At 37.4% G+C, this 18,150-nt stretch overlaps 2 protein-coding genes across 2 annotated transcripts; both read right to left on the bottom strand.

Moving 5' to 3' along the window:
• On the bottom strand, nucleotides 1–9,469 carry plekha3 (pleckstrin homology domain containing, family A (phosphoinositide binding specific) member 3). Its single transcript, XM_028469474.1, has 8 exons — nucleotides 9,050–9,469; nucleotides 8,004–8,120; nucleotides 7,751–7,900; nucleotides 5,971–6,092; nucleotides 5,673–5,777; nucleotides 5,447–5,490; nucleotides 1,319–1,413; nucleotides 1–731 (listed from the first exon to the last, which is right to left on the bottom strand). The coding sequence occupies exons 1-8, from the start codon at nucleotides 9,087–9,089 to the stop codon at nucleotides 625–627; spliced, it is 780 nt and encodes a 259-aa protein (XP_028325275.1). The 5' UTR covers nucleotides 9,090–9,469; the 3' UTR covers nucleotides 1–624.
• On the bottom strand, nucleotides 2,151–4,263 carry LOC114477253 (zinc-binding protein A33-like). Its single transcript, XM_028469473.1, has one exon. It carries the CDS (start codon nucleotides 4,064–4,066, stop codon nucleotides 2,633–2,635), a length of 1,434 nt encoding a protein of 477 aa, XP_028325274.1. The 5' UTR covers nucleotides 4,067–4,263; the 3' UTR covers nucleotides 2,151–2,632.
• Nucleotides 9,470–18,150: the final 8,681 nt, after the last annotated feature.

Raw genomic sequence — 18,150 nt, 5'->3', positions numbered from 1 at the left:
TAAACACGAGTAAATCTTTTTAATAATCTGTCGCAAGAAATTGAGAGGAAACAAAAAGTTTGAGTCCAATGCCTTTAAATGACTTTTAGCCACGCAAACATTCATCAGGTCACAGGACGTCACAGGTTCAGAGCTCTCTATACATTTGCTCTTCTTAAAGCTGCCCATGGCATCAAATCTGCTCAGACAACAACAGGAATACACAGTTACATTCATTCCCGATGTGTCGCAGAGCTGCCCTGTACAATCCCCTCATCCAATGGATCTCCTTGGGTTGTCTCCTTTCACAGTAACTGCAGTTTTCATCCAGATGCCATGCATTTGTTGTCCATTAAGGCTACTGACAGCTCTCAGAAACTCCATAGTGAACCTACGATGTTCTGTGGAGCCGTAGAGCCTGAGAGGCTTCATCTATCATCAAAAAAGGCAAATCTATTCTCCATCCTTCCACTCCTGGCCCGGATTTCTTTTTATTTTACATAGGTAGAGAAAAACCTTTTAAAAAATAAATGGAAAGTGCTCATGTTTGGCAGTAACTAGAAATCCAGACGAGTTTGCCCCACGTCTCATCACGAGCTCTTTGCGAACGCCTTGTAGGTTTCAGACAGAACGCCGGACGTCTTCTCAGATGGACAGGTCAGTGTCTGTGTCAGTGGGCGTGGTCTTTGGGCTGGCACCGCTTCTTTCTTCAGGGATGGTGGAAGAGTCACTGTTGAGACTGGACAGCACACCTGAAACAAGGAGAATAATCAGCACTTCTGATATGTGTGTTTTATAATAACAGTTCACCTTTGACTTTTAAAAGCTTTATGTTTTGGGTTACTGCTAAGAATTAGCATGGTGTAGATTCTCTTTAAGAGCCTCTAATCCTTCTATTCTATCCTGTTCACTAACCCCAACAAGTCGAAGGGGATGGCTGCCACCTCTGAACCTGGTTACGCTGGAGATTTCTTCCTATAAAATAGAGGGAGTTTTTTCTTCTCAATGTGGATCTTGTTGGGTTCTTTTTCGTACTATGGACTTTATATTTTGTTAAGCACACTGAGAAGACTTTGTTGTAATTTGCGCTATATAAAAAAGTTGAGTTGAGTTAATCCTAAATGTATTTTATGTGAAACTGAACTCTTAGCCTCGGCCTTCTTTATGTTCTCTGTACCTTCCTCTTCCTGCAGGTATCTCTAGCTTTGGAGCTAAAAGTTCCTGATCTGTGGTTCCTGGTACTTGTCTGAGTATGGTTCCGGATCCCTTTTGTAAAAAAAAATTCATTAGACTAAACCAATGTCACTAATTATTTACAGTGGGATCATAAAAGTCTTACGTTCGGTGTCGTAAGCGGAGCTCTCCGAGCATGTCCGGTTCCTTCTGTGTGTTGACCTTTGACCTGTGATTACATACTCCTTCAGTATACCAGACCTGAGGACGAAACAAAAACGTACATGTGTGATTAAATGAGGAGTTTTTTTTAAATCACATTTGGAAACATAGAATTTACATTCAAAATAATCAGAGATATTCTCTTTTTTTTAATCTTTTGGCATTATTAGACGACAATAAACACCAACATATCTCAGAGATATGATGTGGTGGTTGGCCTAAGCAATTTAGCACCCTAGGCTTGATTGTAGGTGGCGCCCCGCCCCTTTGCATTACTGTAAAGTCCTCTGCTTATTCAGATATCCTCACACAAGAACATTAATTTATTTGTCATTGACTATTTTTATTTGTTGACAACAATAACCCAAATAAAATAATTACCTAAAAAAAATCTACATAAAATTATTATTTTTTAGAATAAACAATTTCAATATATAAATAAAATAGATTTTTTTTTTTTTTTTTTTTTAACAATACTCCCAAGGTTGACATTTCAGAGATAAATTAGGTCTGCAGGTTTGAATACTGCTCTGCTGTGATAGCTATGACTATCTAAATATTGAAATAGAAGTGACCCCTGGCTTGATTATGGTAAAAAAAAAAAGCTTCCACTGTTGTTACTTTTAAGTACCAAGATAAACCAAACTCTCAGAAATTGTACAGAACAAAAAAAGAAACACAACGTGAGTGAATATTGCTGTAAGGGTAAATAATAAACTAAACTACATATTTAGTTCTTAATGAGAAAAAACAAAAATAAATGTTTGAAAAGCACCATCTAGAACACTATTTCAACCTTTATTGTGTCATAATCAAATATACAGATTACACAAATGACTTCAGCATGCTGTTTTCCACCAGGATTTCCCCCCAAAAATGAAAAATAATCAGTATTTTAAAAACTTAAAGTAGCTTCAACACCAGAAAAGTGTACGTAAATATCACAAAGGTGCAGTTGGTGTACCTAATATTTATTGATTTCTTAGTAACTCATATTTAACTTGTGATTCCTGTGATTTGTCAATGTATGTTATTTAACATTCATCTTTTTTTTTCATCAGCATCAATAGAAATCCAACAATTGTATAAAATATGTTATCACTGTGTAGTCAGCTTTACTAAAGAAAAAAAAAAGTGATAGTGAAATACAAGCATCTGATTGGATTATAAAAATAGACAGTATCAATCTGTTACTTAAAAAAGTAGAATACACATCATAGAAGTGATTTATTGATGAGTCCTTGACTGAATATGATGATCATGTAATTCTTAACTGCTGCAGGTCTGGAGCTGATTCCTCCAGGCTCACAGAGACCTTCACTGGTAATATCGTCAGGAACTTTTCACTACAAACATAAAAGTATGGAAAGAGTTTGTAGGTGAAAGCGTGTGTGAAGGTGTGAATGTGTGAGTTGACGTCAGGATCGGAGAAGGTCAGTTGTCCTCTGTCCCAGTCCAGACACACTCGGATTTTCTTGGGTTGTGTGATCAGCGACACACCAACGTGTTTGTTGGACGAGGAAATGGCCGTGTACGCGTCATTGCTGAACTCCAGGTACCACGACCCGGTGTAGGTGTCCGTCCTTATCTGTCCAGAGTCCTCCACCACTCCGAGCTCCCACCGGACGATGTCTCCGACCTCCACATCCCAGCTGTGAGTTCCTGAGTTGAAGGCCTGCGAGGCCAGTACGGACCAGCAGAATAACCGCTCTGGGTTTGATGGAAGAACTTGTGTCTCTTTGCGTCCTACACCCACGCTGGTCAGATCTTCAGATAGGGTAAGGTCTTCGTCAGCCGTGTTCGGGTCCAACGTCAGCGGTGTGTAGGAGACCATGTGCTTCATTCTGGTCCAAATGTTGAAGGTCAGGTTTCCTAGGTGTTTAGCCACATCGATCAAAGCTCCTGGTGGCAGCTCTGGTTGAACAAACAAGGGACGCTGTTGGACTCGTTCTACAGTCGCCTCATAGTTCCGGTGGAATGAGACGTCATCCAACCCCAGCTGGTCCTTGGTAGCCCTGATTGTGTCCGACAGCTCTGCTTTCGCTCTTCTCAGGGTTTCCATGTTCTCCCTCACCATGTGACTCTTCAGTTGTTCTTCCTCTCTCAGTGCTTTCACCCTGACGTCCTCTTCCTCGGTGAGAAACTGGCTAATCTTCATGAAGCGTTTCCTGATCTGCTTCTCGGTGTTGTCCGCTTGATTTAAGATGTGTTTTGCCGTGAGGTTGCAGCCGTATTCCACGTCAGAAAAGTTCTCCATTTCCTTCTCTAGTGATTGCAAAGACTGGTGGAGATCCTCCCTGCGATCGTGCGCCGCCTCGTTGATGGGTGTGAACGAGTGGCCCACATGTTTCTTTGAGTCCCTGCAGACGAGACACGCCGGCTGCTGATGGTCCAGGCAGAAGAGTTTGAGCTTTTCAAAGTGCACACTGCACAGTTCCTCAGACTCTGACACCAAACCAACTTTGTCTTTCCTCCGAAGGAAGGCCTCGCACAGGTTCATTAATGCCAAGTTGTGGGCCGGTTGGTTCCTGGAGCAGATCTTACAGACCGGACACACACGACCTGGTTTCTGTATCCACCACTTCTGCAGACAAATGTTACAGAAGCTGTGGCTGCAGGGCAGCAGGACTGGATCTGTGAAAATGTCATGGCAGATGGGGCAGCACAGGTCCTCGTCTGAACAACAGGCCATGCTCCTCCAGGCCAGGCAAAAGAAAGAAACAGGCTCCAAAGGGTCCAGTTCACTTTCACTTTCACTACACTACGTGCGCTCAGTTATTGGCTGAATCCAAAACAGCACAGCACTCCCAGCGCTCCGTCCTGAATCAGTCCTTTGTTACTGAGCGCTTCACTGCTCACATGGAAAAACACAGAAAACTAACACTTCCTGTTTTCTTTTTACTGTGCTGGAAATAAATGGTGCAAGGTCTCCATCTTGAGGAAACACAGTGTAATAGCTTTTATGTCAACACACCAGAAGGTTAGCTATTCAGTCCTCATTTTTCCAACAACAGAGGATTATTTGGCCGTGTTTACTTTAGACAAATGAGTGACTTAAACTACCAGAATTTCTGCAGAAAACCATCATTTAGGCTCACTGTGGTAATCCTTTACGGTACTTAAGGCTGCACTTTACCTTCAATATCCACAATATGATCACTTTTCTAATACAGAACAGTTTAACCCAAGCAAACTCAGCAATAACTAATAACAGCCACGTAATGTGTAGGTTTCCCTTTAGAAATGGGTCTTCATCAGTTGTTACTTTAAATTGTTTACCATTGTCACACAATGCATTATAGCAGAGATGGGCAACATTTATCACACTATGAACAATCAGAGTCATTTCTGTGAAGTTTTGTTCTATATTTGTGTATTTTTGTAGTCAGTTTATATATTTTTGTAGCCATTTTGTGTGTTTTTTCAGTAATTTTGTGTATATTTATTGTCATTTTGTTTATTGGAGTAATTATGTACATTTTTGTTCTCGTTTTGTACAGTTTTTTTGTGTATAATTCTGTAAAGCAACTTTGAGTTCCCCAAAAAATTGCTATATAAAATTGATGTATTATTATTTTTGTAGTCATCTGTGTTTTTTTGGGAGTCAGTTTTTTGTATTTTGTAGTAATCTTGTGTGTGTGTGTGTTTTTTTAGTGATTCTATGTATTTTTGTAGTCATCCTTTGTTTTTTTGGGAATCATTTTTCTATTTTGAGTGGTTTTGAGAGTATTTGTTGTCATTTTGTGTCTTTTGTTTTAGATTTTTGTTCTCGTTTTGTAGTCTAGTGTATTTTTGTAGTTTTTTTTTTTGGGTGGGGGGAGTCATTTTGTATACTTCTGTTATCCTTTTGTGTATTTTTGCATGTTTTTTTTAGAGTCGTTTTGTTTATTTTTGCAGATTTGTGTAATATTTTTCTGTCATTTTGTGTGTTTACTTTTGTGGCCACATAAAACCAGACCGAGGGCCTCATGTGGCCCCTGTCTGTATTGTAGTACAGTATGTGCGCTATAAAAACACATCATAGAGTGGCTGTTAAATACCTGACATTAATGTGACAGAAAGAAAAGCTCACCTGTCGAAGCTGTACGTTCCTGGGTGACTGATCGACCTCTTCATCTGTTCAGAAAAAAAAGGGGGGATTTACAGAAAAACAACACAGAAAAAAATATTCCAATAGAAAAGAAATTCAACTGAAAACAAGAAGTTTATGACTTTATAAAGTGTGGGTGTGTAAAGTTCTGATTTAATGCCACAGTTTCACCTGGAGGTCAAACTCTTTTTGGGAAAAGGTCATTTACTTTTTCAGGAGGTCGGAGGTCAGGGGTCAGACTGTGGTTGGCCAGGGTCATGCACTCTTCCAGAGTCCTGATGAAAGTGGCACAGGTTGCACTGAGGAGCGAGGCCTAAAGGGCAGAGTGAGTTTATTAGTTTAATAATCTGATTGATTTTAGCAGCATGTTTTACCACATGTCTCCTAATCTACTTTTTATAACTTGTTCATGTATTGCAAAACATCACAACATCGATTTATATCAAAACTTAAGCATTTACTACAGTTTTAAACCAATAAAGTTTGACCAAATTGGGCATTTGTACCTCAGATGTGGGCGTGGTCTCTATTTCTGCGGAGTGCTGGGATTGGATGGTCTGGACTTGTTGGACGAGGAGGTCGCAGTAAAGTCGGAGTTCGGACATCTTTGTCTTTAGGCAGTCTGGACCTGGCCACGCACACACGGATGGAAATAAAAGAATGTTTTATATTACATCATTCACGGTGTAACAGGTGGTGAATGGTTGGCAATAAGTGGCCACGTAGTGAAGGCAATGTCTGTATGTATACAGTCTAATAATAAAGCCTTCCTGCTGCTTACATAGACAGGGATAATAGATCTATTTCTGGTGAACAGAAAAGAGAAAATCAAAGAAGAAAGATTGAAGATGCTAGTTTTCCCGATGACTCAATGTTACATTTTTTCTTTGAAAATGAAATGAAAATAGCTCAAGAACATAGTCTAAACCCGGCATAGACAACTGGCGGCCTGGGGCCTTGGTCTAATTTTGTGCGGCCCCCAAAAATTGTATTTCAAGAAGCTCAAAAGCATATTCAGCCCAACGTCATACACAAAAAGACAACAAAGACAGACAACAACAACCACTTTAACAAACAAAATAACTACGGAAACACAAAAAAGAACAACAAAACATTACAGAATAACTCCAGAGACATACAAACTGTCAACAAAATTACACAAAATGACAGGGGAATACAAACAACAAAATTACAAAAAGTGACCCCAAAAACACACAAATCGACAACACAAATGACAGAAAACTACACAAAATTACAACAAGAAAACAAAAAAATAACAAAAACACACATAACGACTCCAAAAACACACAAAATTACTACAAACTGACAAAACCACAAAAACAAACAAAAAAAAGATGTAAATCTCTCTAAATCCTCACTTACATGTTTTGGGATCATATTGCGCATTTCCATTTGGTTTTCTCGTAAAACGGCCGAGTGTAGCAAATTGTCAAATATCTTACGACGTAATACAGTATGTTAGAAAAATCGATTATAGATGCAGAAACTAGGGTGGGAACCTCTGGGTACCTCATGATACGATACGCGATACAAAGCTTGTGGTAACGATTATCTCACGATGACGATACTGCGATTATCAATATATTGGTCAGAAATCTTACGATAATCTATGACATAACAAGAAAAAAAAAAGATTAAGTGAAAAAATACATTTTTTATTTTATATCTCTGAAAGACAATAAATTGAAAAAGTGTCCTATGAACAGTGACACTATTTTAGTGCAAAATTTCGATAAATGAATGTCAACATACCAATGTAATTGAATAAGTATCTTCAATAGTGTTGAAGTTGAAATAGGGTCTTTCTTACCAGTGACACCATTATAGTGCAATATTCCAGTAAACAATATATTGGTTCCTTCAACAAACAGTGACAAAATTTCTGTGAAGACCTACCTGCACATTTTAGTAAAAAGGCAGAAAAAGTTTTGGAAAAAATAAATAAATAAATAAATTAAAAAAAATCGATACTTAACAGGATCATATTGATAATTGATCGTGCGGAAAAATATCGCAATATGTCGCCGTATCGAGATATCGTCACAGAAACTGTTGTGTTTTTCAATGTGTTGCTTTCTTCTTTGTTTCTATTGGTCAGTGAGTAGATGTAGGTCACAGTAGCTGTAACAATATTTACAACTATAAAAGAACCAAAGCCCTGTTCATGAGTAATCCTGAGTTTAGGAGCTTAAGTCCCACTGGCTCATTAAAGCCACCTTGTCGGTGAGGCTGATGAAGCCGCACCTACACGTCGTACACGCTCACCTCTGTGCTTGTGGCGCTCCATCGTTCCAGCTTTAGACGAACCCAACGCCACCAGCCACCTCTGCCTCTCTGCTGCGTTCACTGCCCTCACGTAAAAATGCTGCTCGCCGGGGATGATCAGCTCCAGTCGCGTCATGTCCGTGGGATGAACTGAAACATTAAGTGGGAGCAGAATGTGTTTGATGTTTTTGTATCTTTAAAGAAAAAGAAAAAGCAGCTGAGGAACATGTGTTGGGGGTCACCGCTGTCTTACCTTTAATATCACACACTGACATCTTGATGGATCCTTTGCTTCCTTTCCCGACGTCGTCCTCGCTGTCGTAGTACGAGATGACTCCGTTTTCCAAGACAAACCAACGTGGCTGCCACCCTGATAGGAAACAATCTCACAACTTTAGAGAAAACGGTAAAATAAGGAAAAAAAAAAGCACAAAAACCCTAAAGTGAAAAGGGAGGAGCAGTTGATTTGATGTTTGTGCCATTTGGTCATAGCATTACATCATATTTTGTGCACGAACTGAAATCTTTCTTGTATTATTTTTGTATATATCCAATTAATATTACTGCCGATTTTCTATTTTTTTCAATTTTATTTTATTGTTTTATGCTATTATTCTTTTACTCTAGTCTTTAAAGGCTTAACGGGGAACTTGGGAACATTGTTTCGTTCTGTACATGTTATGCACATAATGACAAATTAAAATCCTCAAATCTTGCATCTTTTTTCAACCGTTAACGGGGAAAAATTGCACGCAAATACGTGATATTTTCCCAACACATGCATGCGAAGGTACATCACCTGGCATATTGCAATTTCTGCTTGATTTTGTTTTAAAATAAAATTTATTTAAAAACATGAACACTACCAATATTGTCATTTCTGTTGTAGGAAGTGATTTGTTTTGTCCATTTTCTGTGATGACAGAAAATCAGAGCCCCTGCCAATGCTGGGTAAAAGCTGTCTGCACTGTGATATCTCCAGTAGCGCCACCAGGAATAAAGTAGCTGTAGTAGTAGTCACAGAATGTATTTTTGTGTATAGCAGGCTGTAGCTGGGATGGATCAGTGAACATTGTGAAAAACAGGAGGAATCATGACTCCTTAAAATGACTTGGTTCTTAAGATTGTTTAGGACTCTCACATCACGTTTCTATGGCCAGTTTTGGAACACGGAGGGTATGTTTAACACCACCCCTGTGATATAGAGACATTATATTATTGGTTTTTTAATTCATTCAACAGGACACTTTGAGGTTGATTCAGTGTTTGTGTATTAAAACATGCTGACAGGTGACTCACCTGTCATGTAGTTCGTCCATTTGTACAGAACCCCCTCCATCTCAGCTAACCTCGTTAGCCTGTTAGCTTCCCACCGAGCACTCCACTGAGCTCCAGTTTAACAGCAGGTTAGAAAACAAGGAAAACCAGCAACACATGGAAATACGTCGAGTGGTGTGTGAGGACGTCCATGTGAGGGAAGTGGATAGCCGTGTTGTTATCGATCAGCTGATGCAGGAATATTTCAACAAAACGACATCTCTGCTACGGAAGCCCGCAGGGATCTGCAACAACGCGTACTTAACATTCTAGTCATATTTCTTGTTATCATTCGCTGCTGAATAAAGTATTGGTTTGTAGAGAAACGTTATTTGTTGTTTTTAACTCTAAAGCATAGGTTCTCAACCTGTGGGTTCGCGACTCAAGAGTGTGTAGCTAGCTTTAGCCTGGTCAGAAACTAGGGAAAATAGGGTGCTTTTATTTTGAAGGTGACCTATCACACTTCTAATTGGTTAATGTCTTTCATAGTTAAGTGTTTTTACGATCTACTGACTGACAAAGTACTGAATCAATGTTTAATTTATCATTTGTTTATAAATAAAAGAAATAAATAAAACACATAATGTGGGTATTGACAAGTACTTTATAGTTGTGCACTAAGTAACATAATTGTTATGCAAAATATTATTCAAAGCTTTTATGACGCACAAATTTCACATTTACTTTTGAAAATATGAATGAAAATAGAGCTGGTGATCGATTCAGTTTTCCAAAATCAATACAATTTTATTGAGGATATTTCAGTCATAGTACCAACTTTACTTAAATATGAAAGTGATTCTGAGAACTAATGCTATAAATAGTAACTTGGTGCATTATTAAAATATTAATGTTTACATTAAGAATTGAGCCCACAGCACTACATTAGACAGCAGATTTTTGGATTTCATGACTAGATTCAAAGGAAAATCAATTCCAAACGATATATATATATATATATATACTGTATATACCAGCTCTAGTGAAAGGGGAAATTATCCTGTCACAACCACTTGTATAGACAAATTAGTATCACATTAAATTCCATGAAAATACACTACCCAACAGCGTAATATTCAGATTTATATTCATAATTTGTATGTATTTATTAAATGGATGAAATAGAAAATACCTTTTGATGGTATGAATGACCATTATACACACTTCTGTTTTGTAGACACAGCTTCATTGTTTCTTCAATCTTCCACAGTCCAGTTTTCATGAGTTCAGGATCATGTGGTTGAATTTTTTTTTTTTCTGTTTGATTGATTGGTGTGACTTTCAGCAGCTCATTCTCAGTTTTTCTAATCCCATCCAGTGATGTTGGGAGAGCCTGTAGAATTGTACTTACATTTATTCCATTAATGGTTTTTATAATAGAGTTCCTTATGATACAATAATATAGACTATTGCAATTTCTGGCAAGAAAGTTATGGTTTGTTTTTCAAAATAAAAGCATAAACTGGTTGGCTACAGAGAGAAGAAATCTATAGACTTAACTCAGTGTTTTTCAACCTTGGGGTCGTAACCCCATGTGAGGTCGCCTGAAATGTCTAGTAATTGATTAGAAATAATTACTAAATAAAATATATATACACCTAATTTTTTTAAATTCTTATTAAATTATTTTTAAAAGTAAAACACGACAATCCTAAACGACTGTCGTCTATACTTTAACATTTTCAAAAATAAATCTAGTTAAAATAAAATACAATTTGTCACCAATTCTTGCTACTCATGATCAGAAAATAATTCTAAAAAAAAAAATCTATTTGGGGTCACCAGAAATGTGTGATATCGAAATAGGGTCACGATCCAAAAAGGTTTGGGAAGTAACCACTGACTTAACTCTTCTGCTGCTGTAAACTTTTGACTGAACTGCGTCAGAGTTGCTTGTTATTGATCGTCTATATCTGCTTATTCATGTTCAGGGTCTCGTTCACTAATATGGGCCATCGAGAGACTCCAACTAAAGTACAGGGAGAGGAGAACATGCAAAATCCCCACAGCAAGGAACCCAAGAACGACAACAAAAAGACAGTTTTTGTAACTCTTCTTAATCTTTTTTTTTTTATTGCATTAGAACATACACTTCTCTTATATCTATATATTTATATATTTTATAAATGTGAATTTGTACACTACAATCTTTTTATTGTAACATGTTTAGAAAATACGCTCCAAAAACATAGCACTAAAAACAGTTACCAAACAATGATTAGTACCGTACATTTCCCTCCTGTTTTGTTTTTGGCCACAGAGAACAACAGAGGAACATGGTGGTGGTGATGATGATGATGAGGAGGACGTGGAGGAAGATGGGCGTAGTCTGGTCGTATAGCTGCTTTCTGATTGGCCGGATGAGGGAAGAGGTCACATCAAGACAAGTCGATTTTTATTTTTTTATTTTTCTTTTGACACGTGTTAGTTTTAAATGAATAAAACCAAAGGCAGGAGCTGCTGAAAGCGTTGGTCGACATGTGTTTTTTTTTTCTTTAAACAGAGCAAGGACATCACAGAGGACAAAGCATGGATGAAGGTGATGAAGGTGCTGAGTAGGGCTGGGCGATATACCGAGATTTATTTTTTGGCAATATAGAAAATTACAGTATTGATTTATGTTTTTTTTTTATTATCTTATTCTGTATCAAAAAACTCGTTTTAGAAGTCACTGCTTTAGGTTCTTCTCAGAACAGCATGAAAAGCTCAGTTTGATTGATTTCTGATCGTGTCCTAACCAGGGTTGGGGTCAATTACATTTTGAATTATCCATGTTCCATTAAAACTCAATTACAATTACAGTGACCAGCATTTTTTCCCCAATTACAATTATTTTTATCTTTAAAGTCAATTAAAATTACATTCCCAATTACAATTAATCACAATTACTGAGCCTGAAATAACATAATAGTTAACCTTCCTCTTGTGTTAGCTTTCTGTTAGCATCTCTTATGATAACAGGTCCTCAATCAGCTGTAAAATAAACTAAAAACAAATATCTATCATCTCATTTCTTTCGTATATATTGGTTATCTTGTTAGGCTTACTAATCAATGAAAACATAAGTTTTTAATATTTTTGGTGTAGACGTCTGTGTCAGTATACCCCTCAATTTAAAAATAAATAAATGGTAAAATGTGGGAAAGATTGATATGAAACATATTTTAATAATTGTTAACTACATATGTGTATTACTGTACATAGAACTGTAACATGGTTCCCCAGTTTTGTGTAAAATTATAATTGACAATTATTTTTATATCGGATTTTAATGCCAATTACAAAGTGAGCTATCTAAACTCAATTACAATTTAATTACGATTACGACAGCGACAGATTTTTAAAATTACACCATAAATGTAATAATTATCAACTATGCAATTACAATTATACATGACCCCAACCCTGGTCCTAACCCAAATCTACCACGAAACAAGCCACACTACAGAACTCACTCACACGTGCTGTCCATTACAGGAGAAAAAGCCAAGAGTGGCACATATTGTGCAACTGTTAAGAAATGTGCCCGTTTCGTATTTTGCATCGCAAATTTAACCCAAAATGGTCTTTCTTGTCAGACTTACATACAGTATATCGCCATTTTGAGAAAAAATAGAGGTGAGTTTCGGTCCATATTGCCCAGCCCTAGGGGAGAGTTAGAGCGCGCACACACACACACGCTCACAAACATCTTAAGGTTTAAGACACATGGTCTGAGGACATGATAATAATCTATGTCTGGAGGAGCAGGAAGAAGGAAAAGAAGCATTTTAAGATCCAGAAGAGGGCGTCAGACAGCAAACTTCACCCAATGATTGTCCCTCACCTCCTGCTCTAATACACTTACAAGTAAAAACACACAGAACCCTGTCATCATAAAGGACACACACGCATACACACACAATAACACTACCAACAGAGGACGACTGGACGAATCAAAGCGGAGCCCAAAGTCAAACTTCGCTGAATGATATGAAAGTTCTAACCTCAAAGATACAAAAATACATGCATCAGCAAAAATGGCTTTGAAACCATGCAAAAAAAAAAAAAAAAAATGGCTTTAAAAATGATAAACCAAACATGATCTCCAGTGTTGACATCTTGGTATCCTGCTTTTCCTCCTGGTTCACATAAAATGTTGTTTCTTTGATTGAACATATTAGTAATAATTAAGTTAACATAGAAAATGGGAGCGTAGAGTGGAAACCTGCAGTCCATTAGAGCCTAGACCAGTGGTGTCAAACTCATTTTGTTTCTCTCCACTGTAGCTGATGCATGATCATGTGGAGTTGTTGGGTTTTTTTTCCTTAAGAATTTTATATTTTGAAAGCACTTTGAGATGACTATTGTTGTAATTAGGCTAAATAAAGTTGAATATAATTGAAGCTCACAGAAGCAAGTCGTATACGACCCAGTTTGTTTCCAAAGCAGAGAACCCCGCCCCCCCCAAAAAAAGATTTTTTTTAAACTAAGAAATAAAAAAATAAAAAAATCTTTATTTTGCTGTTAACGAACTATGAATCTAAGTAAATTCCAATATCCAACATAAATCGCTATCTCCAGGAGCTTGACTTCAAAATGTCTTAATTTCACAACCAAATTTCTTAAAAGTAGAAATAAGAAATGTACTGATATGTGGGAGTTTCATGGGAATATTTGTGAGAAATTGTAAGTTGCTTCGACAATTTTGCGGTTAAAAAGTCCTGTGATTGTGTAACAATGAGTACATAATAGGTGCGTGTATTTGAAGGCTTGTTAAATTTGTTAATTTAGAAGGACTGATATATCATAATAGAATTTGGGTCATTCTGTGTCATTTCAACACATTTTCAGGACATCCCATGCACTTCGGCCTCAAAAAAATGTAATGAATACTTTTTGAGATATGGACAATTTAGTATGTGCTGATTTTTGTGCGTCATTATTTTTCTTCCATTTTCAGCTTCCAATATCTCAGATTCTACATCATATAGAAGACTGAAATGTGGTATAGTAACACAGCTCCACCTAATCTCTGAGAATATGAAAAAGATCTGCTATACATTCTATCTGGTGGACATGTCAACCCTTCAAATTTGGAAAAAAGTGTCTGGGTTTGGGACTCGAACATGTTTAGTCCTTCAGTAAAACAATTTGCATACGTCTCAGCTCCCTGTAATTTAATCATCTTTGAGCTATGTACATAGACTGTTCACATCACTATTGATTGGTCACATATATGCATTGATTCTTGGGTGACAGTCGCTTGAAATCCAAAAAAACTCCTTTTTTAACCATTTCATTGGCCTATAACTACATATGGGAATGTAAGAAAAACAAATCTGATCAGTTTTAATTTATACTATAAAGATTACTCTTTCTTGGGATATAAAACTTTAAACAAATAATTATTTTGGACCCCATCTTTGGGTTATTTCACCACTCGCCAATATTGAAAATCCTTTACATGAGGTCATTGTAGCTTGCCTCTGTATCATATAGTATTTCATTGTTTATTAGTTTTTCACTAGTAAAATTTAGGACCAAAGTGCGGGGTGCATTTGTTGAAATGAAATGGAACGACCCAATAACATGATCACGATTCACGTTTCTCTACAATATTTATTTTCAACAAAATCCATGGATGTGAACTTTGTCACATTTAATCTATAAAAGATGAGGAAGAAAAATTGCATTTATACAAATGACTTATCAAAATAAATGTGATTTATTTGATTGCCTATGGCAGTAAAGATCACCGGAGGATTGGACAGGGAGGAATTATAATGTATGAAAAGTGCAGAGATCATTGAATGAGGAGAACAGTGATGAATATTTCTCCATTGTGACCTTATTAAACACGACTCTAATCTATTTACAAACATGTCCAGTCATTTTAAGATCAAAACTTCTGCTGTAACGTCGGGAAAAGCAGGATACACTGCCCCCTGTTGGCGGCCTGATGCCACACAGCTTTTACGTCACAGTCCATTAATGTAAAAATCAACATTTTGTGCGTCGTACGGCATTAATAATCCATTTCTAATGATATATTGTTAAAGAGAGTCGCACTACTTCCACATTGGAAGCAGCCTGAAGCTGAACGTTCAGTCAACTTTGTAACATTTGAGAGATCTGTTGTCTTTTCTTCCTCTTCCTCCTCTTCCTCAGTGAGTGTTTTGTGTGGTTATGATTGGTTCCTAAGGCAGTATATCACAGTACAGTCCATAGAAGAACAACAGCAGTACATGACTTAAACTGGACCGCCCATGACCTTACATCTACCCGAAACACTGGAAACATCTGGATTTTAACTTTTTTTTTTCAAAGATTGACACATTGTTAAAAATCTAAGTCTCACACTTCATTGTGGGGAAAACTATAATGCGTTTCAAGTTGCGATAGAGGACTGAGTCCCAACACGTAATAGAAAAGTTGACAAATTCCCAGTTTTTATTATTTTTAGTCGTGGGCTGCAAGACAATAAAGGTTTTTTAAAAATTTAAATAATTTTTAAAAAAGTTGGCACTTCCACTTTTGAGCTCACAATTTTTTACGAGCACTAGTAATACGCACCCTCCTCCACCCCTCGTCCCAGTAACCATGGCTCAGTATGATTTGGTCTAATCATAATGCTAATGCTAACTATAATAGAAAGGTTTCTAATAAAATATGCATCACTTTATATTTTTAATCTAAATGTATTTAAAATTGTACATGAAATTGGGATTTTGGCCACTTTTCTAATAAGAGTTTGGGATTTTCTTCGCCAACCCTAACCAGAACCATGAACCTATGGTCCCCAACCACTGAGTCGTGAACCGCTTTGGTCGTTAGCTGCAAAGAAAGAATAAAGTGGGTTTTTTTTAAGTTGCCACTTCCATTTTTGCTCTTACAACTTTTTTACTAGTGCTAGCAACAGTAAAAAAGTTGCTAGCACCCCCACCCTGTCCAAGGAACCTTGGCCTAGCAAGATTTGGTCGGTGGAAGACAAAGTTTGGGGGCCACTACTGTAATCCCCCAACCCTAATCATAATGTTAACGCTAACTGCAATAAAATGCTTTCTAATAAAATATGCGTAATTTATGTTTAATCTAAAATGTATTTAAATTTGTGCATGAAATTGGGCTTTTGTATAGTTTTCTAATGAAACATTGGGATTTTCTTCGCTAACCCTAACCATGACCCTATGGTTCCGTGGTACCCAAACACTTGGTCATAAACCGTTTTGGTCGCGGGCCACAAAGTAAGAATTGTTTTTTAAAAATGAAATGCATATTTTAAAAGTAGCCCCTTCCGCTTTTGTGTTCACAATTTATTTACTAGCGCTAACAGTAATAAAGTTGCTAGCGTTCCCACCATGTCCTAGGAACCTTGGCCGAGTATAATTTGAGCTGTGGAACACATGTTTGGGGCCCAATGCTATAGGGCCCCAACCCTAATCATGATGCTAACGCTAACTGTAATAAAATGGTTCCTATTATTAAAGTATGTCATTTTTTGCGTTTAAAGTCTAAGAACACCTCAAGGTTTTTGCTGATCTGCCACTAGAAGGAAATTAAAAAAATGCCTCTATTATGGGCGTGGCTCCTAGAGTAATTAAGACACACCCAGTCATAGCAGCTCCACCCCCACAGCGCTGCATGGAGCTGTCAATCAATGCACACTGAGGGCTGTGAGAGGAGGAAACTTAGCCTGTCCTCTCATCTTTTATAGGAGGGGTGGCGCTAACAGAGACGGTTAGTGATGTCACTGATCTAATCTCAGCCAATAGCAAAATTCAATTCCCATAGCGGGCAGTCAATCTGACATTTAACAACTAAAACGCTACATATAAATACTTGGACTAAAATGTTAAGAGTGGGACTAGGATCAATAAACTACATTATTGATAACCAATCATATATTTATTTAGAAATAAAGTGGTTTTAGGGTGGACTTTAATCTAAATGTATTTAAATTTGTACATGAAATTGGGATTTTGTCCACATTTATAAAAAGATTTGGTGATTAAAAGCTGCATTAAAGAGATCAGTAGTAAATATCAAGGTTAGCAAAACAGACACAAAGACTTCCTTTCTTTAATGATCCTTGTTAGGATTGTGACCTAGTTAAGACTTTAAAATGTCACTAAGATTTACTTTAAATAAATGTAATTAAAAAAAACATTCACATTTAAAGAGTGTCTGCACTAAAATCAAATGTTGCTTGTTCCAGAATGCAGGCGGTGTCAGCTCTGAGATGTAAGGTCTGGGTCCTGCGTGATGTGGCTGGTTCCAGCACTGAGGTGGAAACATTCTGATTGGTTTAAAGTAACACACGTCAACCTGACCCCACGTGCGGAACCTCATCTTAAATATGTGATCCCATCCCAAACTGGTAACATGTGCCACCACCAGCCCAGATGTGTCTGAGTGACACCATGGGGTCTTATAGTACAGTGGGATCCACACAATGGTCCAATAGACGGATCAGAAAGAAGTTATCATACAGATGGTCCGATACAGTTATAGTACAACATCTATACATCAACTATACATTGTGCAGTTTTTTTTCCTTTGTTATATCTTTAAGGGGTCTGGGGGGGCGGGGTTAAACTTGGTCACCATTACATCACTGCTGTAGGACAGGGACACGGAAGGGAGGGGGGGCGGGGAGGTCAGAGGTCAGCAGAGCTATGGATAAACACTGTTCTATCATCAAATCCAACATTACATATACCTAGAGTTTAGGTCTGAATGGAGACAAAAATGTAACTAAATGTGCATTTTAAGGTTGTTGAATGTTTTCACGAGAAATTTAAATTACAGTGAATTCTTGTGACTTTACGAGCCTGAAAACTCAAATCTACACTTTGGAAAATCTGACAATATCTGCAACAACAATGGGTTCTTTTGACTGTTTACACAAAGTACTCCCCCATGTAATCACATACCTGTTATGCACATGAGCGTTGCCAGATTACACGTGTAAAACAAGACAAATGACGGGGCAGTTTATGGGGAATACAGAGTCTCTTAACTTCAATATTTTGTGAAAAAGACTCGTCTTTTAATCCAGATGCAGACGAATTAATTCCACGCTTTACCCATCTATGCTTTCA

Source organism: Gouania willdenowi, chromosome 15, assembly GCF_900634775.1.
Source record: "Gouania willdenowi chromosome 15, fGouWil2.1, whole genome shotgun sequence".
NCBI classification, from domain to species: Eukaryota; Metazoa; Chordata; class Actinopteri; order Blenniiformes; family Gobiesocidae; genus Gouania; species Gouania willdenowi.
The sequence above is the reverse complement of the archived record's forward strand: the minus strand, read 5'-3'. Positions and strand labels throughout refer to the sequence as shown.